Source organism: Etheostoma spectabile, chromosome 19 (assembly GCF_008692095.1).
Source record: "Etheostoma spectabile isolate EspeVRDwgs_2016 chromosome 19, UIUC_Espe_1.0, whole genome shotgun sequence".
Lineage (NCBI taxonomy): Eukaryota > Metazoa > Chordata > Actinopteri > Perciformes > Percidae > Etheostoma > Etheostoma spectabile.
The window spans coordinates 190988-205479 of record NC_045751.1 but is presented as its reverse complement, the minus strand read 5'-3'; the positions used below and the strand labels follow the sequence as shown (position 1 = coordinate 205479).

The 14492-nt window shown below is 39.3% G+C and overlaps 1 protein-coding gene across 2 annotated transcripts; it reads left to right on the top strand.

Annotated features, from left to right (window-relative positions):
* The first annotated feature begins 10695 nt into the window (after positions 1 to 10695).
* On the top strand, positions 10696 to 12465 carry LOC116707077 (uncharacterized). Of its 2 annotated transcripts, XM_032544231.1 has the most exons (6): positions 10696 to 10889; positions 11041 to 11382; positions 11531 to 11563; positions 11652 to 11762; positions 11883 to 11905; positions 12239 to 12465. In XM_032544231.1, the coding sequence occupies exons 1-6, from the start codon at positions 10829 to 10831 to the stop codon at positions 12359 to 12361; spliced, it is 693 nt and encodes a 230-aa protein (XP_032400122.1). In that variant the 5' UTR covers positions 10696 to 10828; the 3' UTR covers positions 12362 to 12465. The 2 variants fall into 2 exon arrangements, with proteins under 2 accessions (XP_032400122.1, XP_032400123.1); XM_032544232.1 differs by lacking the exon at positions 11531 to 11563 and having other exon boundaries at positions 10701 to 10889; positions 11871 to 11905.
* The last annotated feature ends 2027 nt before the right edge of the window (positions 12466 to 14492 follow it).

Sequence of the window (14492 nt, the reverse complement as noted above, 5' to 3'; positions counted from 1 at the left end):
TGTGATACTGAATGAATGAGGAAATGAACGAGCGCTGTGTCAGAGGGAGGAGACTGAGAGAAACAAAGAAAACCCGCTCCTGACCAGGTTAGGTTCACCGGCTCAGTTACCATAGTAACTGACTCTGAGGTTATGATACCTGTCTTTCTGAAACTGGCTGGAGTTACCCCTCTCTCAGGTTTGAGTAACCCGCCTTTCTGAAAAAGAAAACCCATAGTTTCCCTCGTTTCAGAGTTTTCATTAAACCTACTTCCTGAAACGGACCCCTGGAGTATTTGCTAGCTAACTGTTTTTCACTCATTGTGCACAGATCCATTCATCTGTAAATCTGCTCTTTGAATCGGTAAGTTTGCTGTGAAATAAGCAGTGTGTATAGTTGACAGGTTAGTCAATGCCAGTAAATTGAATTTGAACGATGGTAATCCAGCAGGGTGTGATGACAGTTGTAGACATCTAGGAAAATGTATTTTTTGTAATTGGAAATTAAAGAGAAGCTTCCAGAATACCTTTGTTCAAACTGAAGCAAGAGTTAAGAATTTGACTTAATGGATTAGTAAAATCTACACTGTGTCTCGTAGGCATACATTTTTAGACTCATATAACACATGGAGTCAATTAATCAAACGATGAAATTAAAACAAACTTCTTTTACACAATTTTGATGGACATGAAATATTTACAGTACTTTACATTGTATTGCTGTTTTGAAAGCCGACTTGCATGAATAAATGATTTCCAACTGTATCATGGAGTCCCTGTTCCATTATTTGCTGCTATTTAAATCGCAATGTATTTCATGGCAACTGTATTGATACACAGACTCCAAGGATTGATCTGTTATGTGTGTTGGTCAGTTTGTCCGCTTGACAATCCCATTTTGCAGAAATGAAATTGAAGAAAAGTGAACAAACAAAGAAATGTATCTTTTTAGATAAAACAGATGTTTACAAAGTTTCTGTTTGGGCACATAATTTGAATTGAGGAAAAATTGAAAGTGGAAAAAGTAATATATTGCAATATGTTCAAAATTACAATAATATATGATCCTGACAAGTATCTTGATATTGTGTTGTGGAGCCTCTGGTGTTACCTCCCCTAACAAATAGTGTTTTAATACATTGTATTATGTATAAGTTTAGTAACTCGCTCTGAAACCGATTTACAAGATGTCACTGAACTATCAATGTTAGTCCAGTTGTATCTGAGATCCAGTGCCCAAACTAGGACAATACTTTTTCTGACACCTTGTTTTCTGCTAAACATTTCTTATTTCTGAAGGCAGGCTTTTCATAGAAAATCTATACTTTTATGTAAATACATTCACATCTTAACATATTACATTTTGAGCCCTTCAGATTTTAGTTACCTGTTTATTCTCCATTTTTATAATTTAAGTTTTGTTCTTCTTAATCTACAGATACTGTAGATTTGATCAAAACAAACTTTTGCGTTTTTTTATCAATACCATATAAGACTCCACAAGCTGAATTACATGAAGTTTATAAAGTGCAGATGTGAAATTGTATGATACAATCCCCTCCAAAATTATTGGAACTGCAAGGCAAATTCCTTTGTTTTTGTTGTTCACTAAAGACATTTGGGTTTAAGATCAAAAGATGAATATGAGACAAGAGTTCAGAATTTCAGCTTTTGTGTCCTGTGATTTACGTCTAGACGTGTTAAACAACTCAGGATCTGTCACCCTTTGTATGACATGCAATGTTGTATTACAATGATAATGCTTGATGGCTAATGTGTACTGCAATGTTATAATGTTAAGCAACATGCTTAGTTATTTTGAGCATGACGGTTTTGAACACAATCAACTCACACTCCATGGTTTCTACTGGAATTCAATTACTTTCGGAAATTATTGGGTTTTATGCAAAATGAGAGTGGGTTGGATAAACAATAGTGGAATTAGCAAATTAGCTTGCTAACCAGCTAGCCTTTAAATGAGTTTCAATTTTAAAATGTTGTCTTGTTCACTCATTCTTGTCAGAGCATTAGAAAATACATTGTAATTGCTAGTGACAACTTTGTTCCGCTCATTTTCTGTAATAGAGTTCAGAATTAAAAAAAAAATTGATAATTAGTCCAGGCAGCATTTTAGCATATTTGTGAAATTAGTTTTGTTTGACAAAGGATTGTATGCCTTGTATTAGTCTCACTTTGCCAGACCCTCCTCCAAAGCGTACTGACAGAGGGTCTGACTAAACATGTTCTGGTTTCATGGCATTCCTTTAAACCAATCAGAATCGTCTTGGGCGGTGCTAAGCTCCGCACAGAGCCGCTGCAAAATAGTAATAATAGAAAACTCAGATTGGACAGATAGACTAGCTAGCTGTCTCAATTTACCCTTCAGAGACCTGAGGAGCACTCAACAATAGTCCCCGTTATCCGCCAAATTTAAAATTCCAACACAAAGAACGCAGAAGGAAAATACACAAATTAGGCTTATGTATACCACTTTCTCTTCCTAAAACATCCCCTGTTCCTCACCCCTCTAGAAAAAGGAGGCGATATGCTAAGGGGTTATAAGTTGTGGTTTTATGTGGAATAAAACCACACGTGATTTTATAAAATATTTGCAGAATGAAATCCTGTTGCTATGAATCACAGTAGTTTGACAATAATAATTATCTCAGCATGTAGACAGTGTAAACAGTAAACTGTAAACAGTTAAAAGATGCATCACAGGCAAGAACATGAGGGAGTAAAGCAGAATCCAGACTGCTTTTAAACGTAATCGTTGGTTAAATAGAATAGTAATGAGACAGTTAAAGAAGAACTACAACTTTTTGTAGGATTGTTACGGGAACTACAATCCTACAGAGGCTTAAACAAACCATTACATCCTTTATATATTTAGCAGTAGTGACAAAAATGTTGCATGCAGCCACTAAATTAAACAAGGGAACCCATTTTTAATAAAGATTCATCACAGAAAATAGGCCCCGCCTTTCAGAGTCGGTTTTTTAATAGAAGTCGTGTGGTTGTCAGTAAAAGAAGAGAACTTTTCATTCATAGGTAGAGTTTGCTCATGTGTCTATTTGAGAGCCGGTGCTCTCTCTGTGTCTGTATGTTGGTGGTTTCCTGCAGGATGTCCTCCTTCTGTTGCAAGGAACCCGTGTAACTCCACCACCGAGACATTCAGAGGATCACAGGAACCTGTTGTCTTTTTGTGTGGGTAAACCGCACACAGCTCACGAGCAAAGAAATCACAGAAGTGATGTAGCGATGTGGTTAGAAAAACCCAAACAAAGGTTATGGGTTGATCAGACAATACATTCAAAGTGATCTCACTGCTTTACCAAGCTTTAATTACATCTCAAAGTTTATTGAGATGTAGGTCAAAGTTAATTTTTTTTGGAGAAAGTGTAATGCTGGCAAACAACAAAATGATGTAAATCAACAGACTTCTTTTTATGACAACATACTTTTTTTTCCACCTGGACCCCATTTTCCTATGTTTTTGTGTGTAAGTGACAAACGGTTAAGGGGGAACAACAAAATTTAAAATTGGGCCAGTATTACCGGGCTGCAAAGTAACCCTGTGGGGCAAATGTGCATCATCAATTTTGTCCACTAAAAGTGCAACTTTTACCACTTTTCTGAAGTGTCTAACAACATCTAGAAAGACAAAGAACTTTTTTTAGAAGAGCGTGTAAGGGATAGCATATTTTCACATGCAAACTATGTGTTTATTCAAACCAAAAACTTAAAGCTGTGACTGTGAAAAAGTGGCAAACGGAACAAAACAACCATTCATAGTTTTATTCTGTGTCTGTAACTGTATTTCACAATGATTAAATGACTGTTTATTTACATGGAGCCTGATGGCTTTAGCGAATGAAATTTCGCTATGTTTAAATAAAAAGGATCTTAGTCTTTCACAGAAAGGTCGACCTCCTTAGAAATTCTTTCCATATTGTGGTCAGACACTTAGAATATTAATCTGAGCCTGTCAGTGGCAAAACGAGCACTTTGTGGACCTAAATTGAAGGTGGGCAAGTTGTCCAACTTCGCTGACTTCCGATTGCAGTGATCTTGATTTATACTGGACAAATCTCAAAGATTGTAGTTCCCATCAGTCACTTAGACACAAAAACAAAAACAAAGGAAAATAGGGTCCAGGTGTAACTGTAAGAGATTCTGAGCTAAAGTGAGCATTTTGAGCATTAAAGAGTTCACTGGCTCTAACTGATGTAAATCAAGAGACAAATAGTTACAAAGAAGACAATAGCTCCATTTCTAATGATGGAGATCCAGACTAAGATTCCCACCTGTGCCATGTGGTCCTCCACGTCACCTTCGACAAGCGGCTTGATTTCTTTCCCAAACAGCAGCTGCCTACAGGAGGCCACGGCGCAGCAGTAGGTCCCAGCGTCAGCTGAGCTCAGAAGGAGACCCTGTTCTCCATCACAGGTCCCAGTGGGTACGGTGCAGTTAACTCTCATGTTGTCCTCGGGTCAAATTAACCAGTTTTTCCATATCAGTGTTCTTTTTAACTACCCAAAATAACATGATAGATTCCACACAACGCTCTTTGACAAGTACAAATCTCTACTTTCCTTAATTTCGGGGTATCTTATTCAATTTTACAGCATTTGAAAACAAATTGAAGTGGTTTGGAAATAGTATTGAGTAAAAGATGACATATTCCAGTCTGTGATTAACCATCAACATCCATTTCTTTAATTTTAGTTGAAATAATTCCCAAGTTCTGCCTTTATAACTCAAACATAAGGTATAATTATCTAAAATCGAGGTTTATTGACCATAAATTCCCAAAAATAACTGTAAAACTAAAGTTAATAAGTCAGTGTCACGTAGTGTTGAACGTTGAAAAAAGTGTCAAAAGTGTTGAAAAAAGGGACAAAAACATAAGAAAAAGTAAAAAAACAACAACACAAGGGTTAATAGTCACACAGCCTCCTGGCTGCATGCTCTCAGATGCTGGTATTTGGACTATTTCCTTGAGTTTAGCTCCTACATTCCACAGGAAACAATGATCTTGTAGTTAATATTTGAATACTTTCATTTTCCTTTGCTTTGCGCCTTAAAGCATTAGTGCGTCTGTTAAATTCAAGCCATCACCGAATGAGTTGCTTCAAAGCTAAATAAGACTATCGGCTCCTCAAGATAACAACCTCCTCTAAAGAGTCCATCATGTTTTTTTAATCCTCCGGGTCCTCCTTGCATACTAGCAACTGCGGGGAGGAGGGGGGGGGGGGGGGGGGGGCATGTGCGTGATCTCGGAAGGCTTGTGTTATGTGGATGCAACAACAGTTTTGTTGTCATTACTTAGAATTCCTCACGAGGGCAGAAGAAACGACGTGCCATAGCTTTAAAATCCGAGAATTCATTTGTATTTAATATGAACATATTTTTATAAATCTGTTATTTTTCTGAGAGCATATATGAAAACTGAAAAATTCTATTTCAGATTAATTCAAATTGAAGGATGTTAATTAGAGAGTGCATATGCATGAATATATCACTTGTTATATAATCTCTGGTGCATATTTCCTTGTTGAAATGATAAGCAAATGAACACTGGTGCAACATCTGCATTTCATCGGAAGTCAAAGCCAATGAAAAAGAGACCTTTGTCACTTCCTCGAGGCTGGAGTGTGAGCTTCCTCAGAAGGACGAGGCCCAATCTGAGAAGTGGAGAAATCGGTTTCTTCCTATGGACGGAGACACGAGGGTTCTTCTCCATCCTACATACATACTTGTTAACCTGAAGACAGAAGCTTAACAAGTTTAAGGACACCAGGTTAAAAATGAAGTTACATTTAAATGGTTGCTATAAGAAGTCCAAATGTGGAATGCTTTAAACATCTGTATGCCTCAGTAGAACACGATTTAACACATCAGTAACTTCAGTCTGACAGCACACTGTCCGTGTTTTATGATTATAGCAGCAGCAGATTCTAATCTGCAGCAGCAGATTAGAATCTGAAGAACTAACACGCTCTTTTCCTGCCATGTGGTTTCAAAAAGCTTCATTATGAACTTTTTTAACTTCCCTATAGAACAGTGATACAGTTACCGTTATTTCAATTGCTTACACACTAAAATTACAACTTTCCCACATTTATCAAAACTTTACACTAAAGGAGCAAAACATTGGCCCAGATGTGCACCACTATTAGCACAATGTCAGCCTCACACTTTTTGCAAGACAATACACACCGTGATTTGCAAAACACAAAACACACTTGTGTGGATTTGACACAGAAATTGATCATGATGTCATTTCCTTGCAATTTTAAAGCGAAGGCTTTCAAATGAACACACCCATGAACCAATTGGTTAAACGCAGCCACCAGGTGCGCAAACACATACATTGTAGACACACCAATCAGGTTTAAGCACTACATAAAACGCAGAAGGTAAGTTCACCTGTCTGTCAACCAAAATAGAAGGAGTCAGAAGTAGAAGAATGAGTGTGAGGTGGGTGAGGTAAAGTAAGAAGTGGAAGAAGAGGCGGAGGCCCAGCCAGGGGTAGAGGCCGAGGTGGAGGTAAAGGAAGACCTGAAGCCGGAGAATGTGCTCAAAGAAGAAGAAGACCAAATTCATCACATAAAATTCCCGCTACACTAGTGGACCATGTTGTGAACCCTGGATTGACGCTGAGGGAGGCCGGACTAGGAGTTCAGCCCAATCTTAGCAGGATATACAGCGGCATCTGTCATAAGGACATTTTGACAAGGAAACAGATAAAAGACAATCTGTCTACACTCAGAGGAACCAGCTGCTCGTTGTATGCACCATATCAGCACTTTCAATACCCCTTCCTGTGACATTTTACAGTAGGTTACATGTATTATTTTCTACTGAGGATTGAGGGTCAAGAACGATGAGGAGGGAATGAGAGAGAGAGAGAGAGAGAGAGAGAAATCCAAGGCAACATTATTATAACGGTAACCCGGCCATTTTCAATGATGTCCATCAGGTCTTTCTGTCAACACTGGCACGCATCCTGAAGAGACATCAGGTTCAAATTAAACACATTTGGAGAGAAATAAATCATCTTTTTGTCAGTCTGCAGCATTGGTCTTGTAATGTATATTTGCACTTTCTCTGTGTACTTCATTTACAGTACTCTAATCACTGAGACGTAGAATTGTTGTATTGTTGTGTTGTAGGTTAGCATCAGCAGTGTGTAACTGCTGGGCAACTTCAAACATAATTAAGTGAAATGAAACGTGTGTGTTTCATATGGTAACAAAGTCTGTTTTTTTATAAATTAAGAGTGTTTTATTTTGCAATAGTCCGAGGTGTTCTGCTAATTGGGAGTGTGGTTGCGCTAATTGGATGTGGTGTTTTGAAAAAACGGTCCCTGCTTTCAAAATAGTGCTTAAGCAATTGAAAAAAACAGAACAGACCGCAGGCTTGGGGGGGGGGGGGGGGGGAGGGGTGCGGGGGTGCATCTCTTGCATCTCTTCACAGGAAGAGACAGCACAGTGCGGTCTGAGCACAACTTACATCAAGGTGACAAGGCCCAGCTAGAAAAGTATAAAGAGAAACTGTGCAAAGGGATTTGCCTGGTTTTGACTAAATCACATCAGCTTCTGTATTTGTACAGACTGGAAGTACGGTACATAAATACATTTTTGTCTTTTTGTTTTGGCATTGTTTGCATGCACATGCTCATGCACTGTGGTGATAACACGTACAGCCACAGGAAGGCTGGCCTTCAGCTCTCTGCATTAAAACCACAAGCATCAACAGCGGCACTACTTTCACACAAAAGCAAATATACCTTGTGCCGCCTCATACCTGCACAGCCAGATGACAAGCATCCCCTGGTCAAGTTCCCATCCACATGTATGGAAATGTGGCACACTTATTAACCACATTTCCTGAAAATTGGTAAAATAAAAGCAAAAATGTTTATAGATGAACATTCCCCTCCCCTATTGCTATGTGAATATTAGTTGGTTCATGGAGAGTTGGTGCTGCAAAATTCTCCAGCTGCGGGCCGTTAAATCATTGCAGATTCCAGTTTTTTTTCGATTGCTAAATGACGAGGGGCACAACTGGAGTCACATGTGAAGAACTCTAACTCCAGTCTGCACAGCAGCAGTTCGTGTGGACCAAACTCTAGTTCGTTTTTCATTGCTTGAACACCGTTTTCTAAACTCTACACACTTAGCCCATGACTTTAACCACACCGTGGCCAACACGGTGGATTTACAGCACTTTGTTCACATGCTAACACACTGCTGTCACAACTGTTAACCACACATTCAAAAGAGAATCAAACACTGCTAAATTTCAGCTGAAAGCCTAAGCGAGTGTCTTGTTTTAGACTTGTTAGTGAACATACACGGTATTTATGTAGAGAAATCCCAGAAAGCCTTTTTTTGTATTCAAACACCAAATAAGAATAACAAACCATTATACACTGTATACCGTTTGACAGAGCAAAGATACCATTATGCCCAGGTCAGATGTCGGAGGTTATATAAACAGCTAAAAAAAAAGAAGTGAAAAACACTATGTCTTTACTGTAGTAAAACTGCGTTCTTACTGTTTTTCAGAAAGTAATGGAGGTGAAAGCAATGAAAACACCACATTCATTAGTATTTAGAGATGATGCAGACATCCAATGTGATGAAGAAGACTAGCTGCACGAGGCTGGAGAGAGGCAGGATCAGTCACACTATTCCATGTTACTGTTATGTACCTTTAGTTTCAGTAATCCCATAAACTACTGGAGACAAAATACTATTCAATTCAATTTTATAGTATCAATTCATAACAAGAGTTATCTCAAGACACTATACAGATAGACCACACTCCAGAATTTACAAGGACCCAACAGTTCTAGTAGTTTCCTCCAGAGCAAGCAACAGTGCGACAGTGGCGAGGAAAAACTTCCTTTTAGGCAGAAACCTCGATCAGACCCAGGCTCTTGGTAGGCGGTGTCTGACGGGCCGGTTGGGGTTAGAATGAAGAGTGGCAATAACAAAAATAGAAAAAAATTGTAGTTTTTAGCAGTTCTTTGTAGTAGTTCATGGCATAGCAGGACGCTGTGCGGCATTACAAGGCACAGCAGGACGTAGCAGGACGTAGCAGGACGTTGCAGGACGTAGCAGGACGTAGCAGGACGTAGCAGGACGTTGCAGGACGTAGCAGGACGTAGCAGGGCACTGCAGTGTAGCAGTTGAACATGGCATCACAGAACGTGTAGCGGGACCATGGCGATAGCTGCTACCCTGATTTTGGAGCCTCTCTGATCCAAGGGAACATGCTGGGGAAAAAAAGAACATAAGGACTCCGGGGAATGACTCCCCAGAGCTAGGTTAGTAACAAGCATTTCTGGGACATGGATGCACATAAATGAAAAGATGGAAAGATAGAGGAGAGAGGAGCTCAGTGTATCAAAATAAATTCCCAGCTGTCTAAAACTATTACAACAAAAGCAAGAGAGACAAGGTAAAGAGAGCTCCAGCCCGGTCGGGCTAGAACTCTCCCCAACCGGATCGGGCTGTATGCCAAGTCTCCCTTTAGTTTTATTATATTCTTCTACATTGAAGCAAACTGCTGATTTCATTCCTTCTTCTTTACTTCATGTGAAATTTTTTATATTATGAAATCTATATCTTTTCTTTAAAGAAACTATTGAGTAGTGTGAAGTCACTCAAATTGTTCAAACTGAGAAAGTTAGTAATTTCTGTGGTGTTTGATGCCAGTGTTTTTACTCTCAGTGTGTTATGACTGACAGTGTGTGTTATCGGCGAGGGTTGTTCATAGTGTTTGGCTGCACTGAGCCTGTTTTGAGACGTGTGTGTGTGTGAAGAGTTGTTTTGCTTGGACTGAGTTTTACAGCTGATGTGAACTGTTTAGTTCAGGTGACTGTTGTGCCCACTGTTGTTTAGCAATCCAAAAAAAACAAAGTCATTTAAAGTGCTGACACGCAGCGAAGGGTCGCAGGTCGTAGTTGGACCCCCGGCCGCTGCGTCGAGGAGTAAACCTCTATATATGGGCGCACATTCTACCAGGTGAGCTACCCAGGCACCCAAACAAATTTTATTTTGTGTTATACCACCTTCATAATATTGACGCTCGAGGGGTGGACTCTAGCTCAGCTAGTAAGACTGTTCTCCCCATGTAGGCTGAGGTCTGCAGCGGCCTGGGTTCGAATCCAACCTGCGGATTTGCTGCGTGTCGTCCCCCGTCTCTCTCCCCCTTTCATGTCTATCCACTGTCAATAAAGGGAAAAGCCCCCCAAAAAATCTTAAAATAAAATTGTACAGCCACTCGAATTAACTACAAAGTCATGCCTCCTATCTGTCGAACATCTCAACTTCAGTTTGGTTTAAATTACAGAGGGACAGTGATATGGAACGCTTTGCCATTTTTCAAAGCTAACACTTTAACCAATTTCAGAAAGCTTGCAATGTTATCCCTATGGGATGTCTTGTACACGACCCATGTAATCCCTAGTATTATATTACCTTCATACTTATTCTGTTGATTTGATATTGTGGGTAATTTTAGTCTGGGCTATTTTTTTCTCTTCTCTTTTCTTATCAGTATTTTAATTTATATCCTATTTTAAACGGAGTATGCATTGGAGAGTGGCCAGATTAAGCCCCTCTGAGGTTTGTTTCGCATCCCTCCATCACATATTTTAATGATTATGTGTACATTTATTTGTAGTATTTGTATGCATGTAAACCACTAAACTAAAATGCAAAGGCATTGCATTGGCAGGTTGCTGTGAGCGGCAAGATACTAATCTAAAGACACCCCACCTCTCTAAACTCCTTTATAAGAGCTCAGCGGTACAATCTATCCTCGCAGTGAAATGATTAAACGCAGAATGAGGAACTTTACCTTGATAAAAGCTCTACTTCTCTGGAGCCTCAGTAAGTACTGATACTCGGTTATTCTTAGCACCACAGAATTTCAACTTTAAAATAAGAACTGAATTATTGTTGTTTTAATGTCATTAATACAGTAAGTGCTGCATTATACGCTCAGGGATAACTCTCTTTCTGTCTCTGCTGTTTGTCTCAGGCTGGATCTCTGTCTCTGTTTCTGAGTATCACACTGAGGAGGGCCAGTCTGGTAAACCCGTCACTCTGATGTGCTCCAACATTTCTAAAACTCCAACTCTGACAGAATGGTTCCGACTGATCAACAGAACCAAGCCCAGCTGCGTCTCCGCTATGTACGGGTCTGATGGCAAAGCCTCGTTCTGTGAGGGATTTCAAAACAGATTTGAGATGATCTCCAACATCTCTACTGTCTTTCTTAAAATCAATAGTGTGAACTTCTCTGACTCTGGACTGTATTTCTGTGGATTTAACCAAAACAACAATACAGTCCTTGTCAATGCAACATATCTAAAAGTTCAAGGTAAGATTGTAGTTAATCCTCATAGATCTGTTTTTCTCATCATATTTACAGTTTCTCACATTTGTTTTCAAAGTAGTATAAAAAACAGCATGAAGACAAATAAGAAACAAATATGTGTCAAATTATGTAATTTCTATATGTCTTGAAGGTGAAGGTGAATCTAATTGTACATCGGCGTCAAGTAAGGTTCTTTTTTTACACTGTGCGAGTCAATTAAATCTCAACCATGTCTTTAAAAACAGACTCTAATTCTGTCCTCTGTCTTGTAGAGGAGTCTGATGGAACGACAAAGGTCATGAGTGTGATCCTGGGTGCTCTGACTGTTTTCCTCACCATAGTCATCCTTGTTCTGGCTGTTAAAATCAGGAAACTCCAGACAGGTACAGCTGATATAATATATAATTTAATACACATGATGGATAAATCCAAAGTAAAGTATATGGTCAGTAGTAATAAACTAATGACACTTTTGTCCTTTTTCTATTGTGCTGTGAATGAAGAACTGCAGCCAGAAAGAAACCAGGTAAACCCAGCATTAATTTATATAAACTGTGTGATATGATTTTAAAGATGCTCAGCCAGAAGACATCTTGTCAGGAAAGAGAACATGTAGCCTTCCTGCAAGTTAGAAAATAAATATAAAAATATGACCACTGTAAAATGTGGTGATCTTAGTTAATTTAATACGTGTTTGTCATACAATGTGGCCTGTGTCTCAATCATTAAACAGTTTTTATTAGCTATGCTAGAATTTTAGTTTAAACGATTCCAATTCACCAATTTCACAGATTTTTGACAAACTCAGCTACAGAGTGTGTGTATGGATCACTGTGACTCTGAATACTCTGATTTGCAGGATCTGGGCTCAGATGAACTGAACTACGCAGCTCTAAATTTCCAGGCACAACCCAAAAGAAGCCGCAGGCCTGCACCAGAGAGAAAGCTGGAGCCACATGTTGTGTATTCTGCCACCAGATAGACTCAGGGAACATCTGGAACTGCAGGTCCAAGTGACTGACGCTTCATTATGTTAATCTGCTGATGTGTTTTATGTGTGGGAGGTGTCTCCTGCCAAAAATTAAATTTAAAATCGTGTCTCTGTATTTACTTATTTTGTCTAAAGAGCATGTTTAATGTGTGATGGAGGAAGAGAAACAAGGGACACTAATTACTGCCAGACTTAGTTACAGGGCGAGTGAAATGGTGTGTGGAGGGAGGACTGAGTGATACACATCCCTCGTTTGACAGGAAGAGACAGCACAGTGTGGTCTGAGAGCAACTGAGGTAAAGATCATGACGTGTCTGAAGTCAACACTCTGTGGAAAGTCTAAAAGGAAGGAAGCAGTGATAGTAGCCTAGACATGAATATTGATATTACAGAATATGGTGTCTGATGATCTGAACTCTGCAGCTCTGACGTTCCTTCCAAACACAATAAGGAACAGGAGGCCTGCATCAGAGAGAGAAGTGGAGACTCAGGTTCTTTTTAGCGCCAGCAGATAGACACAAGCAGCAATAGGACTGCAACGCTCAGTGGAACTAATGCTTTATCATATTCATCTGCTACCAGAGTCCATGGCAACATTCTTTTATTGTCTTTTACGCCTTGCAAATACTTTATTTCACAACGTTTCGGTCACACAGACCTTCTTCAGGTAAATTTCAGGTAAAATCACCTGAGGAAGGTCTGTGTGACCAAAACGTTGTGAAATAAAGTTTTTTGCAAGGCATAATAGTCAGTGTGCTGGTCTTCTTTCACAAATTTTGCTAGTAACCTGCACCGGCCCCAGAAAAGAGGTGTACAAAAGCGCTTTTGAATCAAACATTCTTTTATTAAATAAGACGCCCTGCGGTGCCAAACAGGTTCTAAATGCATTCCATCACAGGAAGTCTTCAGCTATGACCACTAACACCAAATGACTCGCTGTTTTCAATAACCAAGAGAAATTCTACTTTAAAAAACATGATGATCCTCTCTTTGTATTTGTGCATTTGTGCATTCAGCTCTGCTCCAGTAAATACCCAGTGTATAAACCATTAAGCATGGCATTAAGGCATTAAGATAATCTTTTTAATTCTAAGTTAGAGAAACATATTCAATGTTAAACTAAATATGTTATTTTCTTTCTCTCTGTCTTTTTGTGTGTGTCCTTGATTGTAATCTGAAATGAAAAAACTAAAGATATTTGAGTTTGGTGGAGGAGGAGCCAGTGAAGGAAACTGATCCTTGTCAAATGTCCTCGTAGGTAGAGTCTGCAGGGAGGTACACCATATTTTCCTCTGTTTGGATATATAGACTTTTTTATTTTTTTTAATTGTCTCTATTGTACAGTGTATATGAAACAAACTCTGGCTTTTTGAGGGGGCTTTTTGCTCTGGTTCTGTTTGCATGCACATGTTCACACCAACAAGTGTAATGCTCCTCTGAATTATTTTTCACTGTGGTAATAACACTTACAACCACAGGAAGACTGGCCTTCAGCTCTCTGCAAAAAAGCCACAAGCAAAAAAAGCTGTACTTCTTTCACACGAAAGCTTTACTGCTTTCTCTTCAAAAGTAACCATAGTTTTGTTAAGGAAATGCAATCAGTTAGAATCTTATAATCTGTATATCTCCAAACTGTCACCTTCTTTACAGATGACTCTGTCCAATTTCCTCACACAGTTTGCGTGCAAATAATATGCCTCATGCAGCCTCATACCTGCACAGCCAGATGACAGTGTCATTAAACTGAGATGCGCACAAATGTGCAGTACAGCTCAGCAGAGAGTGGATTTGATTTGAGGAGCAGAGAGCTGTTTGTAGTAATGTTATATTTAGTTGTAGCCTAGTCTTGCATTGCCAGACCTTCCTCCACCGCACTGAAGAGCTAGTCCACACAGCATTTCGGGATGGGAGAAGAACAGTTTATTGGCATGTCTTTAAACCAATCACAATAGTCTGGGGCGGTGCTAAGTGCTGGACGGACCAACAGTGTCTCCGCAAAATAGCCTCAGGGAGGAACTTGTTTTGGTGGAATGTGTATGTTCGATTTGAAAGAAGATGATGATGGATGGCAAGCTAACCCATATGTGTTTGTGTTCTCACATACACAATCTGCAGAGTAATC

Excerpts from the sequence above, each read along its gene's own strand:
- LOC116707077 (XM_032544231.1), top strand. The coding sequence starts at position 10,829 with ATGATTAAACGCAGAATGAGGAACTTTACCTTGATAAAAGCTCTACTT. Across the intron at positions 11,763-11,882 it reads AATCAGGAAACTCCAGACAG|AACTGCAGCCAGAAAGAAAC; the intron begins GTACAGCTGATA and ends CTGTGAATGAAG. Across the intron at positions 11,906-12,238 it reads TGCAGCCAGAAAGAAACCAG|GATCTGGGCTCAGATGAACT; the intron begins GTAAACCCAGCA and ends TCTGATTTGCAG.